The 24,218-nt window shown below is 39.8% G+C and overlaps 1 protein-coding gene across 5 annotated transcripts in view; it reads right to left on the reverse strand.

The window, feature by feature from the left end:
- Positions 1–69: 69 nt before the first annotated feature.
- Positions 70–24,218, reverse strand: part of LOC124236233 (paired amphipathic helix protein Sin3a) — a 68,467-nt gene continuing 44,318 nt past the window's right edge. For all 5 annotated transcript variants that reach the window (XM_046655073.1, XM_046655069.1, XM_046655072.1 and 2 more), the window contains exons 16-21: positions 22,152–22,321; positions 18,602–18,775; positions 7,928–8,020; positions 6,949–7,043; positions 3,319–3,526; positions 70–1,150 (exon numbers count right to left, since the gene is read on the reverse strand). In XM_046655073.1, the coding sequence (XP_046511029.1) occupies positions 920–1,150; positions 3,319–3,526; positions 6,949–7,043; positions 7,928–8,020; positions 18,602–18,775; positions 22,152–22,321 (971 nt within the window). In that variant the 3' untranslated portion in view covers positions 70–919. The remainder of the gene's footprint in view (positions 1,151–3,318; positions 3,527–6,948; positions 7,044–7,927; positions 8,021–18,601; positions 18,776–22,151; positions 22,322–24,218) is intronic.

Genomic DNA, 24,218 nt, shown 5'->3' on the forward strand with positions numbered 1-24,218 from the left:
TAAATGTCTTGTACATCTGTTCATAGGTACTAAATCTGAAGCCACAGAGAACTATGGTACACAAGAAGCTAGAGCAGTTATGCTAGCACATCAAAGCATATTTCTTTTAATAAAAAATTGACAGTATGTACATTATTTACAAAAAAAAGAAAAACCAAGTTAAAATTGTGTGTGTGTGTCAGAGAGTAAAGCTGGTGGATGGCACTAGGGTAGACTAGTAAAGAAGCAGGTACAAAACAGTTCCACGGGAGCTAAAAAGGACGACTCATTTGAACGTGTTGAGGTTGAGAACCAGAGGAGAGAGTAAAGGGTAGGCAGCAAGGACTCATCAGGAATCAAATCCACAAGATGTTAATCCCAAAGCCAAACTGCAGGTCCCAGAGAAAACCTAATGGGTGATCTAGATGTGCTCGCGTGACCAGGGGGAAAAAAAAAATCAAATCCAGTTTTTTTCCTCTTGGGGGGACAGGAGAGGAGCAGTGACTGTCCGAGTTACAATCCATCTGAGCGTTGAGTCCTTCTCCAGTCTGTCAATGCACGCCCATCCAGTCAAAATGTGAACAGCATCTGCTTCCCTCATTGAAGGTCAGGCCCTAGGAGACTCCAGTCCTAGCTCTGCTGGTGTGTGCAAGCAAGCTACATGTCTCCGTGCTTGCATGCATTTCCTTCCCCCTCCAGGGCAGGCTAACACCCAAAACCCTTTGGGAAAAGTTCCAGCTCCAGCTTTGTAAGGTATCCACGTTCCTTATATATAGCCCACTTGGTGCCAGGTTGCACCAGCCACACACAGATCAGGTGGCCATGTCCCAGAGAGGCCCAGTGAGGCTTGAAAGGCATCTTCCTTGTTTCTTCAGTGTGTGTGAGTGCACATGCCCTCACACACACCACCCCCCTCAAGTTATCTGCTCTGGCTTTGCAGTTATGGGGCTTTAAATACTGTGCCGTATTTGACACGGTACTTGTTAATGCTCACGAAGTGCAGGGTCTCTGTGTCACAGGTGGTGGTACAGGGCACCAGGCCCTCCAGCCCCTCACCCATGAGCCACTTGCTGGTCTCCGCTGCCATTTCACGGGGCACATGCTCCTTGGTCCATTTATCTACCCAGGCCTGGAACCTCTGATGTAGCCGCTTGCTAACACGCTCATGGGACTGCAAAACAGAACAAGGGAAAAAACATGAATCCAGGCCCAAAAAACCCTTCAAATACAAAGCCCAATTCTGTCCTAAAGAAGCAGAGGAAAGATGTGGGCTCAAGTCGCTGATACCACTGGTTAGATAAAAAAAAAAAAATTAATAAGGCAATAGGAGTCTCTGTTTAAAGAAAAGAATTGAAGGAGGTTAAGAACATAGAGCAGGTAAGGAGTTGGGCCCCTTCAATGCCCACACAGGTCTGGGCAGAACGAGCTCAGTGCTTCTCAGTGTGAGCATGCATTAGTATCACCTGGGGGACTTGATACTACGAGATTTCCTCACTTCCAACAATCTGCATTTTTAAGCCAGCAACCCAGCTGATTCTAATGTACCCTCAGTGAGATACAATGAGTTGTGGTTGTCGGTCATTTCTGCCCACATGGCAATCCACTTCTAATATGACAGCGCAAAGCAAAGGGTTTAAAACCCACTCTCCCTTCATGGTAGCACCCTACCCTGCCCAGTAGAGTGCCAGGCACGACAGATCTTCAGTGGAGGTTTACGTTCCTACCTGGATACCATATGTATCCAGCATATGTTTATCAGTGCCCGTGTGCAAGGCAGAGAAGGGGATACAAAGATGAACTGGGTGTTGCCCAGCTCCCCAAATAATTTGAATCAGAGACATACAACATACAGCACCACGAGAGAAGTACGTTAACCCACCCACCCAAACAACTGCCACTTGAATGTTCTGTAGTTCTTTCAAACGTAACCAGTTCAAAACAGAGTGCTTGATTTGCCCTTCAACCTGACAATCCTTTCGTATTAATAGACCCCTAAACTTCCCGTTTACTCAAGAAAAACAAACAAAACCAAAAACCAAAAACCACCAGGCACCATCCCTGATGTTCTCCTTTCTCTTGTCTCCCCACATCTCATCATTACCATATCCTGACAATTCTATCTCCAACCTGTATAATTCTTACAAGTCCACTGCCACCCTGTTAGTCCAGGTCACCAGCACATCTCATCTGGAGCAGAGGAGTCTTCTGAGTGGTCTCTGTCCTTCCAACTTTATGCCCACACTCCCATTCTCCTCACAGCAGTCCAAGCCATCTTTGGCCTCTGAGACTGAGTAATGTGGTCCCTGCCCGCCCTTCCAACTTCGGGCATCCCACTTTCTTTATGGCTCAAGCCACACTGATGTTTTCAGTTTCTGGAACATGCCAAGTCCTTTCCTCCCTTCTCAGCCTTGTACTTGCTTGTTTCCTTTGCTGAGAAAGTACCAACTCCTAACTCTTCAACAGGCTCGGTCCTTATCGTTATTCAGGCCTCAAGCATCACCTCCTTAGAGAAGTCTCCCTCAACAAAAGCAGGGCCTGCATGCCAGTTACCCTTGATCACTTCACCTAGTTTCTTTTGTTGATCATGCGTATCACACTGCCTTGTATGTTGTACTTCATGGTTGTGGTCCCATGGCCTGCATACCTGTACCAGGAAGCTTTCACAATTGAGATAGCATGCAAAAAGAGAATTCATACAAGCAATACCACTTGAAACATAAATGTTGGGAGTAGCTTTAGTGGAAGGTGCCATCAGGTTTTACGGTTTGAATTGTATCCCCCCAAATTCGTATGTTAAAGTCCTAACCCCCAGTACCTGAGAAGGTAGCCTTATTTGGAAATGAGGCCATTGCAGATCTAATTAGTTAAGATAAGGTCATAATGTAGTAGGGTAGGCTCATAATCCAGTATGACTGGCATCCTTCAAAAGGGGGAAATTTGGACACAGACATGTACATAGGGAGAACACCATGTGAAGGAGGAGGCAGAGATCCGCAAGCCAAGGAATGCCAAAAATTGCCACCAGAGGTTAGGAGAGGCATGGAATAGGTGATTCGCCCTCTCAGCTCTCAAAAAGTTCGTACCAATTCTGCCAACACTTAGTCTCAGAATCCTAGCCTCCAGAACTGTAAGACAATAAATTTCTGTTGTTTAAGCCATGCAGTCTGTGGTACTTTGTTACAGCCTCCTTAACAAACTAATATACTCGCTTACTCAACAATTCTCAAATCCAAGAGGAGGTTTTCATAAAGGAAGAAAAACAATCAGAAGCCTCTGGGGTAGGCCTGGTCCTGGCTGGGGAGGGAGATGTATAGAGAAATTCCAGTTAGTGGTTCTTACCTGATGAGCCCGGAGCAAGGCAGTCCTCCGATACATGTAGTCCTCTGACTTGATCACATACACCATCTTGTAGGAATTTAGCTTGAATCTACACTCCAGCTTATCCAGGCTATCCACATTCTCCATGGTCTTCTTGCTGTTTCCTTCCTTCCCTTCTTTTTCCTGCTGTTCTCGACCACGCTGACACTTCCGGATCCGCCGCAGATTCCTACAAAGAAGGAAAGCCCTGCAGGATGAGAGCTTGTCCAGACCCCAATTCCAATGATTCCCCCCTAAAAGGAGTTTTCCTTATTATACACTTTCACAGCACTTTTCACCATTTTATTTATATACATATAAAAAATGTTCAATGGTTTCATTGTTAAAGAAAACCAAAATCTTAAGTGCAGAGATACATGGAATACAAAGTAGAAGTCTTCAAGCATCCCCTAACTCCTGATTCTCCAAATCCCACTTGCCTTGGCAGAAGTAGCCAGTTAGTAGTTTTGACTTAAAATCTTCTAGCCCTTTCTAATTAACATATATAATCACTTGCTACAGTTCTGCTTTGGGATTGTTCTTTAAGACACTATAAGATCATACTATAAATATTTATATTCTATTATTCTCAACTTTTCACTTAATGCCATGAAGATTTTTTCACTTCACTACACACAAATTTGTCTCATTCTCTAACTGCTGCAGAGGAACGTGCCTTAATTTAATCATTCCTTAAAAGGAATCAATCAGGGCTCCTCATCTGAACCACATAGCACAGAAAATTATCTGAATGCTTATTTTTCCAATTCTCCTAAAGATGGTACACAACTACTGCTATCCTACATACATAGGAAAGAAAGGCGGTCACCTAGAGAATTACATTGTTTCCAATACTTTGCTATTAAAAACATTGCTTCAGTGACTATCTTTATATACATGTTTCCTTTAGAACAGCAGTTCTTTGGTCCAAGGATCCTTTGGGGTGCCCAAGACCCTTTTCAGGAGGTCTGTGAGATCAAAACTATTTTCATAATAATACTAAAACATTATTTGCCTCTTTTTCACTGCATTAACATTTGCGCTGGCAGTGCTAAAGTAACAGTGAAGAAAAATGCTGCTGGTGATACTAAACTATCCTTAGAAATCTTTGTATGCTTCTCTGGCCATGCACTGGCAATTAAAAAAAGAAAGCTGGTTTCACTTAAGAATGTCCTTGATGAAGAAATAACATGTTTTACTAAATGCCAGCCCCTCAGTTCACATCTCCTTAATGTGCTGTGTGATAAATGGGAACTACACACACATACAGCACCTCTGTGTGCTGAAATACAATGCAATTCTTGAAGAAAAGCCCTTGAGCACTCGAGTCGTAAGTGGATCACCATTTTTACCTGAAAGAACGACTGACTAGGTGGACTAGTCACCCTGGGGTGTTTGCCAGATATTTTCTCAAAAATGAACAAAGGATGCTGGCAATTCAAGGAAAACAACTGAACATATATTGCCAATGGTAAGATTTAAAGTTTCAAGTAAAACTTTTGAATTTTGGTAAATTGGTATTGGTCACCATGAACTGACAGCTTCCTACTAGTTAAAGATGTGTTTGATGAGCTCAATGAAAATATTAATAAATGTGATTTTTTTGGATATTGCAAAATGAAAATGTGTCAACATTTGGTAGGTCTGCATAACTTAGTTAACTAACATTTTTAACCAATCACAAGAAGTTATAAAACGATGCATGAAAAAAATTCATTCAAAGTACAAAATAAACCAATGGATTTTCACATAACTATGTGAAAAGTTCATTGATATTTTCATTGATACTGCAACTAACCTTTAAGAAACTATCACTTTAGAGAGTTTTGTTGTCATACCAAAGAATATCCACAATTATCTGAAAGGATATGGAAATACTTCTTTTTCCAGCTACATATTGGAGTAAGGCTAGATTTTCTTCACATATTTCAACCAAACAACATAGTGCAAACAGACTGAATTCAGAAGCAGATATGAGAACCAGCCGTTCTATTAAAGCCAGACACAAAACAGATTTGCAAAAATGTAAAGCAATGCTGCTTTTTCCACTAATTTTTTCTTTAGAAATAGCTTTTCACTAAAATATTATTTATAACATACAATGGGTTTCAAATTGTTATTGTGAAAATGAATTCATAAACATTTTAAACACTTCTCAGTTTTAATTTCTAATACAGTGAACATTACTAGATACAATCTACAGAAATAAAAGCTTTTTGGAATACTCAATCTCTAAGAGTGTAAGGGGTCTCAAGGCCAAAAAGACTGAGAACCTTAGCTATAATAGCTATAAGGCAAATTACTAGAAACTAAAGTTCTAGGGTAAAGGTCCCTTACGTTTTAACTGCCCTCACCCCGGAATGATTGTATCAATTTATATTTTCCTCCACAGTATTTGGAAGCGTCTCCCTTTCCCACACCCTCTATAACACTGACTAAAAAACTTTTAAAAACTTTGCCAACCTGGTAAGAAAGAAACACGATACTATGTTTATTGTACTGTTTCATAAGCAGAGACTAAGTGTTTGTAGAGAGAGGGGCCTGGCACAGAGCAGCTGCTTGAAGCCCACTACATCAATCGGTGAATGGAAGAACCTGGCAGGGCCCTTCTGCTGCCACGCCTTTCCACACTCTGATTAGGACTAAGTCTAATGATACTGGGATAATACCTTTCTGGAAACATAAGACATGAGATTTCAATTTTAAACTTTTGGGAAGGAAGAAAGGCACTCGACTAGAGCAAAATCTATTATCTACTTCTGAAACTCTGTTTTCATCCTCAGATAGAGGACCAGCATTACAACTTGCCCATATACTAAAAAACTCTGTGAAGAGAGTTAACATAGCAGGCCTAAGACTGCTATCCTTTGAAAGGCCTGCTTACAAGGTTGTCCCTTGGCTTGAGTTCTGGGATCTTGGATTTTGGGAGAGTCTTCAACATTTCCTAAATGATTAAGAGTGGCTCACTGTACCTAAACTATTTGTACAAAATATACAGTTTATGCTGAAAACCTGCTTTCCTTCGGGGAGTCTGGAATTTTGGTACATGCTAGGCAGAGGGTGCCCACATGACCAGGATCCAATAAAAGACCCTGGCACTGAGTCTCTAAGGATTCAGTGAGCATCCCTAATGAGCTTCCCTGGTAGACAGTATTTCAAACATACTGTCAGAATCCAGTGCTAGAGGAAATAAGAGTGTCCTGTGTGACTCCACTGGAAGAAGACTCTTGGAAGCTTGTGCCTGGTTTCCTCCGACTTTGCCACAGGCACCTTTTCTCTTTGCTGACTTATCTGTGTATCCTCTTGCTGTAATAAATCATCACTGTGAGTATGACTATATGCTGAGTCCTGTGAGTCTTCCCAACAAATCATCAAACCTTAAATCACATTCCTATCCAACAAAGGGAAGTTATTGCTGATTCTCTAAAACTTTCATCTTCCTGATGCTTAGCACACGCACCAAGTTCATGGTATAAGAGCTATATAAACCTTGATTTAGTGTCCTCAGAAAACAGAACAATGAATAGAAAAAGTGAAAACCAAGTCATTTAAGCCTCCATTCCTCAACTGTGCACAAGTGTGTACTGCTGAGACATAACTTGGTTCACTCACCTTGGGAGAAATACTGGTTTCCGTGCCAGATGCTCACGAAGCTCAGGAGAGGTAGTATCAGAATTCATGTATCGCTCCACATAGTCTGACCAGCGCTAGGATTACAAATACAAAATACGGGTAGGGAAAGAGCACAAAAACTGAACTCCATCCTCATTAGCAAATTCCATGAATGTCTGAAATCCTTAAATTTCAACATCAAAAAAATCTTTCCATAATGACAAGTTTATTACTTGGTACTGAAACACAGCTTAAAAATTCTGTTAGATAGCAAAACCCAAAGTTTCTCTAAGATACTTAAAAGTTATCAGAAATCATAAATTGGTAGAAGCTGGCTCACTGACAAGTTTTATCTCCCCATAGAGGGTTTTGTTAAAGAATGAAATGTATGGTGGCAAATGTTTGGAAATCAGTATCTTTCAAATTAAAATCTGGATTTCTGGCATCTCTTAAAAAAACTGGCAACCATAAGCCAATATTCCCACAAACCAGGCCTCCCCTCGATATCCCAACATCATCCATGTGGCTTGCAGCTCTCATTCACATTACCTGCTAGACCAGGCCACGACAGTCAACTCACTCTGTCTACTCTGTGGGGTTGAGAACTCCTGGCTTCATTTATCCCAATAAAAAGTAAACATGACACAGGGTCAAGATGATACTGGGCACATGGCACCTCATTTGTTTCGTATACTTTAGGAGAAAAACAGGAAAGCTGCCAACTATGAGATTTCCTCTGAGGAGACTGCTTTACTCAAGAGCTGGATGAGGCTGCCACCAACCCTAAATATCTACCATCAGGCTGCCCTTCTCTTCAGCTAAAGACAGGGCTGGAATGACCTGTACTTTAAGCATCCAGTCCTGACCCTTAAACAAGCCTAAGGACTACCTTGGCCTTCTATAAGACAGTCACTGGGCAGATTCTCAGAAGAGGACAGTTCTCTCAGCATGCAGTTTCTGCAATATATTTTGTCCATACCTCTGCTTCCACAGGGTCATCCGAGTTCTCCTCTTCTGTGTCCAGAAGCTCTATGGTCAGCTGAACCTGGCCTTGGCTCTGAATGAACATAAGCTGCAAATAAGAAATCTGAGTATAAACAAAAGACCAGCTCCACAGCTATAACCTAGCTGCTCAAGGGTTGGGAGGTGGGGAGGCAATAAGGTCCTAAAGCTTTGCTCCAATCAAAGAGATGAGGAAGATACTCAAAAAGGTTAGGAAGCAGGCGATAAAAAAGGCAAAAGTCCAGGTGACATCAGCATCAAGGCAGAGAGTTCTCCCCATAAACTCCCCCTCAAAGATACAACAAAAAGGACATTCATATTCCAACAGAGGACATCCACACAACACAAAAGATGTCTGAGAGACCCACACAGCCATAGTCGGAAGGTGGATGTGTTGGAGGCCCCCCCGAGGAAGTAGAAGGAGGTAAGAGAACGTCTCTTTTCCTCCCTGAAGGATAGCAACCCAGGGACTGCATGAAGCCTCCAAGAGGAAAGAGAGGAGGGAGTGGCGGCCCTCTGCGGGAGCACCATAGATCTCTCCAAGGTCCCTCACAGCCCATGAGAAAGTGGCCCCACCCCACCAAGAGATGACTAGCTATCATGGGGGTGTCTTCATCAAGCCAAGACCCCAGGAAAGCAGATAGTAAGGGCAGACCAAGAAGCCCCCAAGATCCTGCAGGAGAAAGAGCCCCTCCCCACCGGCCGGCACCTGGGAGCTGTCCCTTGGATTGAGGGGGGCTCAGAATACACAGCTCTTGACCCCCACCCAGTGGCAACAAGTGGAAGTGGCAATCAAACACTACCACAATGCAGAAGCATAAATCTATGCTGTCTAGCAGTATGAAAACATATCTTCAATCTCAGACCAGAAGGAAAATGACAAGTATGCAGAAATCAATCCTGAAGACACAGAAATCTATAACCTAAATGACAGAGAATTCATAATAGCTATCATTAAAAAACTCAAAGAGTTAAAAGAGAATGCAGATAGACAATTCAACAAGTTCAGGAGCTACTTCACAAAAGAGATTAAACTACAAAGAAAAACAAATCAGAAATATTGGAGTTTAAAAACACAATGGATAGGACCAAAGCAGAACATGGATTCCTGAATGGTAGAGCTGATATCATGGAGGAATGAATCAGCAACACTGAAGACAGAAATATAGAAATGCTTCAGATGGAGGAGAGAGAACTAAGACTAAAAAGAAATGAAGAAACTCTGAGAAATATCCGACTCAAATAGGAAACACAACATAAGGATTATAGGTATTCAGGACAGAGGAGAGACGGAGAATGGAGCAGAAAGCTTGTTCAAAGAAATAATAGCAGAGAATTTCCCAAACCTGGGGAAGGAGATGGAAATCCAGGTGAAAGAAGCCACCAGATCTCCTAACTATGTCAATGTAAAAACACCTACTGCAAGGCATATAGTTGTGAAGCTGGCAAAAGTCAACGACAAGGAAAAAACACTAAGGGCAGCAAGGCAGAAGAAAATAACCTACAAAGGAAACCCTATCAGGCTTTCAGCAGATTTCTCAGCAGAAACCTTACAGGCTAGCAGAGAGTGGAATGAAATATTCAAATCTTTGAAAGACAAAAACTTTCAGCCAAGAATACTCTATCCAGTGAAAATATCCTTCAGTATCATGGAGAAATAAAAACTTTCCCAGATAAATAAAAGCTAAGGGAGGGCCCGGCCCCGTGGCTGGGTGGTTAAGTTCAGGTGCTCTGCTTCGGCTGCCCAGGGTTTTGCCAGTTCGGATCCTGGGCGCGGACATGGCACCGCTCATCAAAGCCATGCTGAGGCGGCATCCCACATGCCACAACTAGAAGGACCCACAAGTAAAAATATACAACTATGTACCGGTGGAGGCTTTGGGGAGAAAAAGGAAAAACAAAATCTTTAAAAAAAGAAAAAAAAAAAAGCTAAGGGAGTTCATTGCGACAAGACTCCCCCTACAAGAAATCTTCAAGAAGGCCCTAATACCTGGAAAAAAAGGAAGAAAGGGGTTACAAAGCCATGAGTAAGGAGATAAATAGGTAGACAAAATCAGAAAATTATACCTATTCATCAGAACAGGCTAGCAAAGGCTCAAGCAAAACACTAATGATAAAGGGAAAGAAAACACCAAAAACAAAGATAATCTTGTCATTTTAACCACAAATTCATAAGATGGAATAAGATGTGAGAAAAACAACACAGGAGAGGGAGAGGAAAGGGATTCACAAAGCTTAGTCTAAGGAAATAAGAGGTCATCAGAAAATGGACTATCTCATCTATGAGATTTTGCATAGAAACCTCATGGTAACCACTAAACAAAAAAGTAGAATAGAGACAGAAATAATAAATAAGTAGAAAACTAAGAAATCCAGCATAAAAAACTACCTAGTCAAATTGGTAGTCTGAAGTACACAGGACGAAAAAAAAATGAAATGCAGAAGAACTGGAAAACAAGCAGTAAGATGGCAGCATTAAGCCCCGATATATCAATAATCACTCTAAATGTAAATGGATTGAATTCTCCAATTCAACAGACAGAGAGTGGCAGGATGGATTAAAAAAACAAGACCCAACAATATGCTGCCTCTAGAAAACACATCTCAGCTCCAACAACAAACACAGGCTCAGAGTGAAGGGATGGAAGCCGATACTCCAATCTAATGTGGCAAACAAAAGAAAGCAGATGTTGCAATACTTATATCAGACAAAGCAGACTGCAAGATAAGACAGGCAAAGAGAGACAAAGAGGGGCAGTATATAATGATCAAAGGGACACTTCACCAAGAAGACATAACACTTATCAATATCTATGCACCCAACACAGGAGCACCAAAGTACGTAAAGCAACTATTAACAAACCTAAAAGAGACATTAATAACAACACAATAGTAGGGGACCTCAACACTCCACTCGTATCAATGGACACATCACCCAGACAGAAAGTCAACAAGGAAACAGTGGAATTAAATGAGAAACTAGACCAGATGGACTTAATAGATATATATATAGAACACTCCATACAAAAACAGCAGAATACACATTCTTCTCAGGTGCACATGGAACATTCTCAAGGATAGACCGTATGTTGGGAAACAAGGCAAGCCTCAATAAATTTAAGAAGATTAAATAACAACAAGTATCTTTTCTGACCATAATGTTATGAAACTAGAAATTAACTATAAGAAAAAAGCTGAGAAAGGGACAAACATGTGGAAACTAAACAACACACTTCTGAACAACCAATGGATCATTGAAGGAATTAAAGGAGAAGTAAAAAAATATCTGGAGACAAGTGAAAATGAAAACATACCATACCAACTCATATGGGATACAAGAAAAGCGGTATTAAGATGGAAATTCATCACAATACAGGCACACCTTAACAAACAAGAAAAATCCCAAATAAGCAATCTCAAACTACACCTAACTGAATTAGAAAAAGAAGAACAAACAAAGCCCAAAGTTAGCAGGAGGGAAATAATAAAAATCAGAGCAGAAATAAATGAATTAAAACAAAAAAGACAAAAGAAAGGATCAATGAAACAAAGAGCTGGTTCTTTGAGAAGATAAACAACACTGACAAACCCCTAGAGCCAGACTTACAAAGAAAAAAGAGAGAAAGCTCAGATAAATAAAATTAGAAATGAAAGAGGAGAAATTACAAGAGATACCACAGAAATACAAATGATTATAAGAGAATACTATGAAAAGCTTTATGCCAACAAATTGGACAATCTAGAAGAAATGGAGAAATTCTCAGATGCTTACAACCTCCCAAAGCTGAATCAATAAGAAACAGATAATCTGACTAGACAAATCACAAGTAAAGAGATGGAAACAGTAATCAAAAGGATCCCCCAAAATAAAAGTCCAGAACCAGACGGCTTCCCTGGTAAATTCGACCAAACGTTTAAAGAGGATTTAATACCTATCCTTCTTAAACTATTCCAAAAAATTAGGGAAGACTGAATACTTCCTAACACATTCTATGAAGCCAATATCACCCTGATACTAAAACCTGACAAGGACAACACAAAAAAGGAAAACTATAGGCCAATATCACTGATGAACATAGATGCAAAATATTGGCAACCCGAAAACAGCAATACATCAAAAGAATCATACAACCATCATCAAGTGGGATTCATACCAGGGACACAGGGATGGTTCAACAGCCACAAATCAATTAATGTGATACAACACATTAAAACCACAATGATCATCTCAAGAGACACAGAGAAAGCATCTGACAAGATTCAACAGCCATTTATGATAAAAACCCTTAAGAAAATGGGAACAGAAGGAAACTACCTCAACATAATAAAGGCCATATATGACAAACCGACAGCCAACATCATACTCAATGAGGAAAAACTGAAAGCCATCCCTCTGAGAACAGAAACAAGACAAGGGTGCCCACTCTCAGCACTCTTATTCAACATCGTACCAGAGGTTTCAGCCAGAGCAATTAGGCAAGAAAAAGAAATAAATGGAATCCAAACAGGAAATGAAGAAGTGAAACTCTCACTGTTTGCAGATGGCATGATTTTATATACAGAAAATTCTCAAGAATCCACTGGAAAACTATTAGAAATAATCAACAACTACAGCAAAGTTGCTGCTACAAAATCAACTTACAAAAATCAGTTGTATTTCTATACTCTAACAATAAGCTAACAGAAAGAGAATTCAAGAACACAATCCCATTTACAATCACAATAAAAAAAAGAAAATATCTAGGAATAAATTTAACCAAGGAGGTGAAAGACCTATATACACTGAAAACTGTACGACATTATTGAAAGAAATAATGATGACATAAAGAAATGGAAAGATATTCCATGCACATGGATTGGAAGAATAAACATAGCTGAAATGTCCATACTACATAAAGCAATCTACAGATTCAATGCAATCCCAATCAGGATCCCAATGACATTCTTCACAGAAATGGAACAGAGTCCTAAAATTCGTATGGGGCTACAAACGACCCCAAAATAGCTAAAGCAGTCCTGAGAAAAAAAAACAAAGCTGGGGGCATCACAATCCCTGACTTCAAAAGGTACTAGTAATCATAGTAATCAAAACAGCATGGTACTGGTACAAAAACAGGCACACAGATCAATGGAACAGAACTGAAAGCCCAGAAATAAAACCACACATTCACAGACAGTTAATCTTTGACAAAGGTGCTAAGAACATACAATGGAGAAAAGATAGTCTCTTCAATAAATAGCATTGGGAAAACTGGACAGACATATGCAAAAGAACGAAAGTAGACCATTATCTTATGCCATACACAAAAATAAACTCAAAATCAATCAACGACTTGAAGGTAAGACCTGAAACCATAAAACTTCTGGAAGAAAATATGGATTGTACACTCTTTGACATTGATCTTAAAGGATATTTTCAAATACCATGTCTTCTCAGACAAGAGGAACAAAAGAAAAAATAAACAAGTGGGACTTCATCACACTAAAGAGCTTCTACAAGGCAAAGGAAACGAGGATCAAAACAAAAAGACAACCCACCAATTGGGAGAAAGTATTTGCAAATCATACATCCGACAATGGGTTAATCTCCATAATATATGCAGAACTCATAACTCAACAACAAAAAAACAAACAACCCAATCAAAAAATGGGCAGGGGATATGAACAGACATTTTTCCAAAGAAGATATACAGATGGCCGATAGGCACATGAGAAGATGTTCAACATCACTAATCATCAGGGAAATGCAAATCAAAACTACACTAAGATAGCACCTTACACCTGTTAAAATGGCTATAATCACTAAGACAAAAAATAACAAATGTTGGAGAGGCTGTAGAGAAAAGGGAACCCTGATACACTGCTGCTGGGAATGCAAATTGGTGCAGCCACTAAGGAAAGCAGTATGGAGCTTTCTCAAAAAACTAAACATAGAAATACCATATGACCCAGCTATCCCACTACTGGGTAATTATCCAAAGAACTTGAAACCAACAATTCAAAGAGACTTATGCACCCCTATGTTCACTGCATTATTATTCACAATAGCTAAGACATGGAAGCAATGCAAGTGCCCAGTGACTGATGAATGGATAAAGAAGATATGGTATATATATACAATGGAATACTACTCAGCCAGAAAAAAAGGAGAGAATTGTCCCATTCACAACAACATGGATGGACCTGGAGGATATTATGTTAAGCGAAATAAGCAAGACAGAGAAGGACAAACACCGTATGATTTCACTTATATGTGGAAGATAAACAAACACACCGACAAAGAGAACAGTTCAGTGGTTACCAGGGGAAGGGGGATGAGGGGTTGGGCACAAAGGGTGAAGGGCAGCATTTATATGGTGACTGACAAGAAATAATGTACAACTCACATTTCACAATGTTGTAACCTATTATGAACTCAATAAAAAAAAGCAAAAGTCCAATCTTGCTACCAGCAAAATGAAATGTTACAGCAAAAAAGCACCATCTCATGTTTCATATATCTTGAATTAGCTAAAACTATAATCAATGTTAGTAAGAGTGCTTTAGAAGTATTTTGTTCATTAGAAAGAAATATGGCATAAAGCCAGAACCATAAAATGTCAATGTCATTTCCCACTTGACAATACCATTTCCGGGACTTAATATACAAAGATGTAAACTAAGTCTACAGCTTTAAAGAAAAAAAGGGAAATTTCTCATATCAAAAGTGAAGAGGAAAACATCAAACACAACAGAGAGTAGCAATCGCATTTCCACCCCAATAAAGACCACCCAAGATACCACACACGCCATGGGGTAAGAAACACACAACAGCAACATACTTAGAAGTGATGTGTTGCACCGGTATCAATCATATTTGAAGCTCTTGAAATTGTGAGTTCTGCTTATTTGTGCCATTTTTTAAAAATTCATATTTAAAAGAAATACGCTGATAGAGGCAAAATCAAGTCATATTTTGCACAAAACAAATGTGTGATGTTGCACAACATCAAATGGTGATGGCACATGGAACTCCCCTTTAAGAACCCAGATATTTTCAATGCCCTGATCCTAACTAAGGGCTTGCTGCAGAAAAGACCACTATCCAAATCATGGGGAGAAGATCAGAGCTTAGAAGGAAGCTTGAGAATCATTTATTTCAACCTTGTTCATTTTTCACAGAGAAAAACCTAAAATTCAGAGTTCTGGTTTCTCAAGACCACATAGCTAGTCAGTAAGCAAACAGCACCAGAAGCTCATTCGGTTCCCAGTATCTTGTGGGGAAACTTTAAAAAATTCCTATCTGCTAGTAAAATGTAAAACATGACAAAAAGTTAATACACACACACAAATAAAAACATAGTTACTTCCAAAACAGATTTGAAAAAAACTGCCCCTAGGAGTCTGCTAAAGTCCCTTGGATCTAGGACAACCTAGAGTATCAAGATTTGTCCTCTTGCTGTAAGGAAATCTCCCTTCAAAGCAATATTGAGGAGACAGTCTCCTCTCTACATGCTTAAAACTGAACTCAATTTCATCCCAACAGGCTCCTCCACCTGTCACCTGTCTTGTGAGGCCCTTTAGCACGTGTTCACCCCAGCTCTCTCTTCTGCAAACACTCTCCAAGTCTTGACTAGCTTCATTATAAGACAGCCTACATCTATCACCCACATTTGGTAACTGCCTCCAGTTGTAAACAGGCTTCTGGTTCCTCTACTCCTCCTTATTCAGTGCTACCAAACTGATCTTCCTGAAAGCTGAAATCCAGTGGGATATTTAGTCCTTAAAAATGCTTCACTGCTCACCAACCACAAGAAAATTCAAACCTTTCTCTTACACGGCTATGAAGATCCTCTACCATTTGGATCCCCTTTCTACACATCTCCTTTGCCAATATCCTATATTTCATTCACTCAACACACAGTCACTGAATGTCTCCTATTTATCAGGCAGGGGCACACTCACAAGAGAAGATGATTTCTTGCTTGAAAGAGCTCAATTTAGTAAAGGAAACAGGAACGCAAACAGCTATATTTACATTACAACTAAGTAATCACAAATGTACTATTCTAGAGACATGGTTAATATGCTGTGGGAATAAAAAATCCCTCCCCAGTGAGCTGAGAAAGATTTCACCTCACTAAAGTGACATGCAGCTGGGCAGTGAAGGACATAGGAGAAGACCAATCAATTTCAGAGAAATTACGGCAGAGAAAACCGTATTTAAAAAGTACGTAAGAGCCAGCCCTGATGGCCTAGTGGTTAAAGTTTGGCACTATCTGCTTCAGGGGCCTGGGTTCAGTTTCTGGGCATGGAATCACACCGCTCACCTGTCAGCAGCCATGCTGTGGTGGTGGCTCACACAGAAGAACTAGAAGAACTTACAACTATACACAACTATCTACTGGGGCTTTAGTAGGGGAGAAAAAAAGGAGGAAGATTGGCACAGATGTTAGCATAAAAAAAAGTACATAAAAAGAACTACACCCTCCTCACCAAAAGAGGGTGAAGGACATGAATAAGAAATACAAAGAAGAGGAAAAAGCAATGGGCAACAGTAGGAAACAGGGAAATGTGAATTAATGTAATTTTCTAAGCATCTAATTGGCAAAAATAAAGAAGTTTGATAATACCAAGTGTTGACTAAGGATGGCAAAAAAATGCTCTTATGAAAGCATACAGTGGTACAGCCTGTCACTTCAAAGACTGAAATGGCAATATCCATTAAAATTTAAATTTTAAAAATATGCATATCCTTTGACCCAGGAATTTCACTTCTTTCTCTCCACCCTGGACAGCTACTAACACATGCACACAAGGATACAAGTACAACAAAACGCTATTCAACGCAGCACTATTTGAGAAGGTAAAAAATGGTAGTTGTTTCAATGTTCACCTACAAGGGAATGACTTTTTTTAAAAACCACAGCACGTTCATACTATTAAGTATGACACAGCAGTTGAAAAAATGAGCTGGATCTATATAAACCAAAATAGAGCAAATTCTTAAGATGTATTCAGTGAAAAAGGCAAGACGTAGAATACACACAGTCTAATATCATTTATTTCTAAATATATATGTACGTAAATGCACAGAAAAGGGTCTTAAAGGGTATACAGAGAGCTAAACATGCTTGATTTTTAAAAAGCAGTGCAGAATTTGCATAGAAAAAACACAGGGAGAGGAGGCTAGAGGCGGGGGTGGGTAGGGGATTTGAAGGGCTGCTTAAGTTTAGCTTAATACTAGCACGATTGAATTTATTCTATATGTAAATATTTTAAAGAAAAGGATCCCTGTGGTGACACAATATCCTGGTTATTAAGCCTTTCTTCCTGCTATTCCCTCTGTCACTCTGATAACTCTTCTTATCTATGGGGTGAGTCTACCCATTCCTTCACAGGCCCTCACCACACAATTTAATACGTTGTTAACTCATTGTGTGTGGAGGGGATGGTAATCCTGTTCGCCATGAAACTAAACACACAGTAAACTCATACTAAACATTTATAGTTTTAAAACCCCGAAAAACTCAGGAAATCTCTCCTGTAGTAAGAAAGTCCTCAGGCAGTAGAACGTCAAGATCCTGAGAGAGAACTAGAAAACTCACTTTCAGTTCTTTGATTCTAAATTAAGCAAATAGTATAGCTGATGGATTAGAAACTTGAGAAAAAGCTGAAAAAAGAAGCACATAACTAAGTGAACAATTTGGGGTCAGATCATTAAAGTACATGGAACATACCCAACGAAGTCAAACTTTTATTTAGCTTAGTTCTTTCTGCTCAGCCAACTACAAACCTTATTCCAGGCTACCTGAACCTGCCCTTCTTATATAAATACATAACAGGTTTTGTTCAACTATACACATTTATTACAGAGCTGCAATCAGTTCACATCTTTATCATTTTTTTTGCTTCAGTATTTTTATAATTTATAATTAACTTTTAAGGGCTGCAAAATACACCATCCAGTATTCACACAATAGGCTGCCATTAACCATTCCCATAATGGGTTGGACCTCTAGGTTGTTTCCAATTATTTGCTTTTCTAATTAGCTATTATAATGGTGGAAAACTGGAAACAACCTAAATGTCCAACAAGACCCACATAATCCTCTATAAGATGAAACATCAAATTGTCTTAAGAATATGCTGAAGACCCAGAGGTATTGCTAATTGAATGAAAGAAGTTATGGAACACTTGGCTCAGTATAATTTTTCAAAATATATAAAAGCATAGAAAAATCTAGAAATGTCAGCAGTGATTATTTCTGGGAAGAATTATAGGTGACTATTTTTTCTTTTCTCTGAAGTTCCTACCTTTTCTACAACGATCACAGATTACATGTATAAACATTTTTGAACAATAATATTTACAAAGCACTATAATATGAAAAAATGTTCAGAGGAAAAAACCAATACAAAATTGTAAAAATCATGTATAACAATTTTTTTAAAGGTAAGAAAGTTTACTGTCCACGAAAGACTTTACTTCCACTTTTCCATGTTTTTTTGTATTTCCTCTAAGTGACCTCACAGGAAGTATAAGGAGTTCCAGGAATGGAATCACTGGGTCGAACAAAGTACCTTGATACGTCTTTGACTTCTGGTAGAGACAGTCCCAACAACTTACACTGTCACCAACATGGTCCTTGACTAAATGAGTAACTCTCACCTTAAAGCAATTCTCATCTGACATGAGTTGCTCAGCCTTCCGCTGATATGTTGACTCCAGGAGACTCCTTGAAGTCTGTGTGTTCAGCTGGCCTCCAGTGGCCCCATTATTGTTTTCTGCCAAGTAAAGGTCAGTCACCTGTACACAGATCTCATCACTCACAATGTGCTGCAGCTGGAATCAAGCAAAGGCAAGTCATCAGTGAACTAAGAAACTATTTCTCCCTGTCATACAGTCAACCCTCCTTTGGTAGTTCCAGTCACTCAGCTCAAAAAGTTTTTTCGGTTGTTAATTTTAGAAAATTAACCACATAAAACCACTATTTTATTTTCTTAGAGAAAAACCAAGCTGAAATCTTCACCCATATCACTAGTCCACGAGTAACATTTTCAAATCTGTTTAAAAGCAAAACCATAGGCAACTCAGGTTAATATGCTGCTTTATATTTAAAGTCCTAGGGAACTTAAAAAAATTTTTTTACATGAAAGAAAATTTCCACAGCTTCCTGTTTTTATGGTGCTGCTTCATCATTTACAATTTGCTTTCACACATTCTCATTTGATCCATACAGCTACCCTAGGAAGCAGGCTGGAGGGGGTGCCCTGTTATATATGAGAAAAATTTACCTGTTAGATGAGAAAAATCACTGTGTGCCAAGGCGAGGAGAGGGGCCTTGGAGAACCATGAAAGCAAGATCCATGTCTATCTTCCCAGCCCTAGTACAAAGTCTGAAACTCATTAGGTATTTAAGAAACTGTGGCTGAATTAATTGTCCAGGGGCACTCAGCTGAAGGAGCAGAGTTGGGACTAATATTCAAGTTTCCTCACCCTAGACCAATATTCCTTCTAATACAGCACCTATTTTTTCACATCTAATAGGAAGTATAATACTTAAACTGTATATAATGTTGATTAACTTATTTTTAACATAGGTCAATCAAGATTGACTATTGGTAACTTTCATGACTATCTTATTAAGCTATCTGATGACTACAAAGTTGAACCTTTCAGAGTTTCCATTCTCATCAAGCCATGACAATATTAGTATTGGGAAATAAAAATTCCCTCAAATGAAACTTTACCCATCAAAATGCCCGAGAATGTGAAAAATAGATACAAGATAAAAGCAAAACATTAATGGCAATATTAGTTTGTCTATTTTACTTTAAAATTCTCATAACCACTAAGTCATTCTATTTTTAGGAAGATACATTCTTTTTGAAGTGCTAGTAACTATGACAACTACTTATTCTTAACATTTTAAAAAGTCTTAAATGACAACTATGTGTATTTGTAGATAAATGGACACAGTGCAAGGTTAGAAGGGTGAGTAATTTGACAGCAGTAGAAAAGCCAGCAACAGGAGATGGTTAAATAAATTTCAGTTAGTCCAGACAACGGATTCTAATGTCACCATTAAAATAATGCTTACAATAACTTGATAACATAGGGAAAAGCTTAAGATACAGTGTTTGAGAGAAAAAAAGTACTGTTTAAAAAATGTATATCCAAAGCATAGTCTCTACCAGGAAGACACTTCTGCTCTCTACCTTCTTATGGAAGTAGACCATGTCACTGAGTCCCCCACCCACACCCTCTTCTTGGATATCTGGCCCTTCCTAGAGTCTCTGGAAAAGGCAGCACCACAAATCCAGGGACCACTAGGCAACTCCCACCTCCAAGCTAGGCTGGTCAGATTCTCTCTCCTGCTAATTTGAAATGACACAATGAGCATTTGGTAGAGTTTTTTACAGAGGAGCATCTGGATGGAAAGATCAGGTAATACCGTGGGGCCAGATGCACTGCTGTGGCAAGCCAAAGCCTCAGGGGGTTGGACAAGCCCTGAGTATGTGCCAAATGTCCATCAGCACAGGGAAGCATGAGAATGGTGCAGGTGTCCAGAAAGGCATGAAGGAAACCAAAAAAACCTTCCTAGTCCAATCCTTACATGATCTGGCCTTATTTTGAGTTCTGTACTAGATGTCTGTGAGATACTCTATTGTATTCTTAAGACAAATCCCTCAAACTATTCTGGAAAAGGTAAGATAAATATATGGCTTCACCTTGAAATATATGTTCTACTTCCAGTTAGCAATGAACTCCGGGAGAATACCAAACGAGATGCGGAGAAGGAGAGAAGATATGCCCCCAATTGAAAAATTAAGATGAAAAGAATGAACATGTTTTAAAAACACTGGATTTAGGTTTCTGGATGAAATCTGTTTCCATAAAAAAAGACTGGACATTACATATTATTGACTCAAAATCAGTCATAACCAGGTAATCCAGTAAATGGACTAATCATATGTATTGTTTCAAAAACTTGGGCTTACAAAAAGCTAGTTTCATTGGATTTTTAAGGTGGTTGTGCCAGCAGTATGAAAGACTTTACATCTAGCTATAGCAGCAGCAAACTTGTAAGTGAAACATTAGCACATGGTAACCAGTCTTTACTTTATATAAATTTAGGGAACATTAACAGGGGTTAGTCTCTCAAAAATTATGACTACAGCAGATTGTATCCATATAATGATTTCTGTCAGTCACCATACAGATCCCTTAAGGAAAGGCCTAATAACTTCTTTGACTTTCAGGGAAAAAATGGTCTGCCTGACAGCTTTCCTGAAGATGCCAAGATTCAGTTAGGTTAAATGTTTTTTCTTGACTCTAGTAGATACTGTGGGAGGGGTGCAGAGCCATGCATCCTTCCAAATTCAAGGCAAAAGCGTGGATACTTTGCAGAGGATTTCATATTTTAGCCCAAGAAAGCACTGAGCAACAAGCTTTTCTTTCCACAGCAGCACTGTGGACTCCAGAATTAGAATTTTCTTTTTACAAGTTTTCACTTTAAAGGAAGTAGTACACCACCACCAACAGACTCTGATCCCTTCAGGAGTTCAGAACTCAAGGCACATGAGTAGAAACCTATCTGTAACATGCTATTTGCTACAAAATTATCATTGTTGCAAAGAATAACAAATTTACAAACTGCCAGGGTGCCACAGGAACAAATCACAAACAACCACAAATCTAACTCAGAGGGAACCTCAGACAATGAAGTGGGCAGAGTATTATAAAAGATGTAAACACTTCCTATAAAAAGAACTTCAAATATTAAATGAGAAAAGTTCATAGAATTACCAACACCTATGGAAGAGGAAACACTACCCACTGAGAGCTCACTCCTGGCCGATGAGGTAAGAGCTGGGCCAACAGGGCAGGCAGCTACAGTCAGGACCAATGTCTGCTCCATAGGCAGTCAGCAAGAAAAGGGCAAAACAGCAGGTCTGAGGTAGGCTCATATGACTGTGAGGGCAAACCCAGCAAAGCAAAGGAATCAAGTATGCGGCTGAAGTACTCCTACCTCGTTAACAGGAGAAACCCGACATCACATTAGCCTCCCACTCCCCTCTATAAATCATATGTTCATAAACCGTTAGAGAAAACTGCCTTTCCTCTTCCAACAGACATCTGCCCTGTTCTCTTTGTCTGATCCATCTTTAGGTAAGGACTTCTTCCCTCACCACCCTAGCCTCCACTGTGCCCTCACCTGTCTGACAATGCTCTGGATTAGTTTGTCCATGGTGAAGGCAATGTAGGCATGAATGGTGAACATCTCTCTCAGCGAATCTTCATACTGTGACGAGTCTATATTACCATCCAGCAGGCTCCGCACCATGTCCAGGAAAGCTGGGTAATAATCTTCTACATCAACATCCACTGTGGGAGAGATGGGACAGGTGAGGCCTTACCCTGCTAAGAAAAGATTAGGAGAGAAGGCAGGGCAAATCCCACTGATGGCCTAAAGAGCATTTGAAAGAACAAACCCGAGGTATTCAGAACATACCCACTCAATCTGCTGCAGACAGAGATGAAATCCGACAGGTGGCTACAATCACCAGCGCTGTCTATCAGAGGAGAGTGACTCTGCAACTTTAACAGCGGCTTCTGACACTCTGACTGACCATGCCCAACTTATTTACAGTACAGCTGGCCTCTGCATGATAGGACAGCAAAATATCCCAGGGAAGAAGTTTCTTCAAAAAGTTGTTGGCTCCCCTGCTGAGAGAGGATCCTGCTCTCCCAGCCTGCAAAGAGCATTCCTCACATGGGTCACTTGTTCATAAAGCTATTCTAATGAAGCGTAAAGTGCAGACGAAAAAAAGGCAGACAGAGCCATACTCTAGCACTGGGAAACCTCTTGGGAACAGAAAAATAGGAGCGCAAATTAACCCTCTATGAATAATGAAGTGATCTGCATTTGTCAAAGTCCTTTTATTTAAAAATGGATTCCCAATGTTGTACTTAGCAAACTGCATTAAATGATCTCTACTTGTTGCAACATGAATCACTTCAACCACCAGCTAGAATCTTATCCATTGTCAAACAGACGTTTGGCAACTAGGAGAGAGCACGAGGAGCAGTGAAAGGACCCTTGCCTAGAGCTTACTAAAGACAGACATTTACATAAGGCTCAAAAACAGGTAGCTCTGATCTCCAGTGTCGGCAATCAAGACAGTGGCACGAGGGGGCTGTGGGGGTAGTGGTTATGCTGTTTCTTGAGCAGGTGCTGGTTACACAGGTGTGTTCACTTTGTAAAAAGTCACTGAGCTACACAATTCGGATTTGTATACTTTTCTAGATATATATATTGCATTTCAATAAAATGTTCATTGAAATGAAAAAAGACTACAAAAAGAACTCTTTGTCATCATTTGGTTACCTGTTTGTAAAGTTTACACAAGGGAAAAAAGGCTGAGAGCAAAAGCTGTTTGTCTTCATTCATCTGCAGTGTGATGGACTCATTAAAGACAAGCAAAACAGGACAGTTACTATTTAAAAGAAGCAACTGGCTGGGGGCTGGCCCGTGGGCATACTGGTTAAGTTCGCAGGTTTGGACCCGGGCACAGACCTAGCACCACTCATGGCGGCATCTCACATAAAGTAGAGGAAGACTGGCAGAGTTAGCTTGGCGACACTTTTCCTCAACCAAAAAGAGGAGCATTGGCAACAGATGTTAGCTCAGGGCCAATTTTCCTCACAAAAAGAAAAGAAGATGCAATTGGCTTGAGTTTCATCACAGAATTTCACCTTGTTCAGACCCACAGCATAGGCATGGGCTGTGCTACTGCCGTGAACAATGCCTTTATGCCAAAATAAAGCTGCGAGTGCAAACCACGGATTTGTGCACACAAGCTATGATCAGTGTGAGGCTTGGCATTATCACTTAAGACCAAACTAATAAGCCTCAAACCAGGTTAAGTCAGTGGTCAAGCCAGGATTAGGCCATTTTCTCATTTCTATCAAGCAGATGGAATCACCACACTGAAGTCCAAAAGCTGTCTTTCTCAAGCTAGGATTAATCGAGATAAAGGCTTTTAGAATTAATTCCCAGTGTCATTAGCTCTTCAAGAGAGAAGGTTAGGGCCACACATGGGCTTCTTACATCTACAACAGTTTGAAAATAAAAAAAAAGGAAAATTCACTCCACAGATTGGCTATTTCCTCAAAAGCACAGAAGAAAGGCTTCACGAAAAGGCTTTTGGCTCACAGTTCAAGTACCTAATTTATGAACTCAACAGTTATCTAGAAGCAGCTGGCACAGAATTACTTAAAG

The sequence above is a fragment of the Equus quagga genome, chromosome 2 (genome assembly GCF_021613505.1).
Source record: "Equus quagga isolate Etosha38 chromosome 2, UCLA_HA_Equagga_1.0, whole genome shotgun sequence".
Classification (NCBI taxonomy): Eukaryota; Metazoa; Chordata; class Mammalia; order Perissodactyla; family Equidae; genus Equus; species Equus quagga.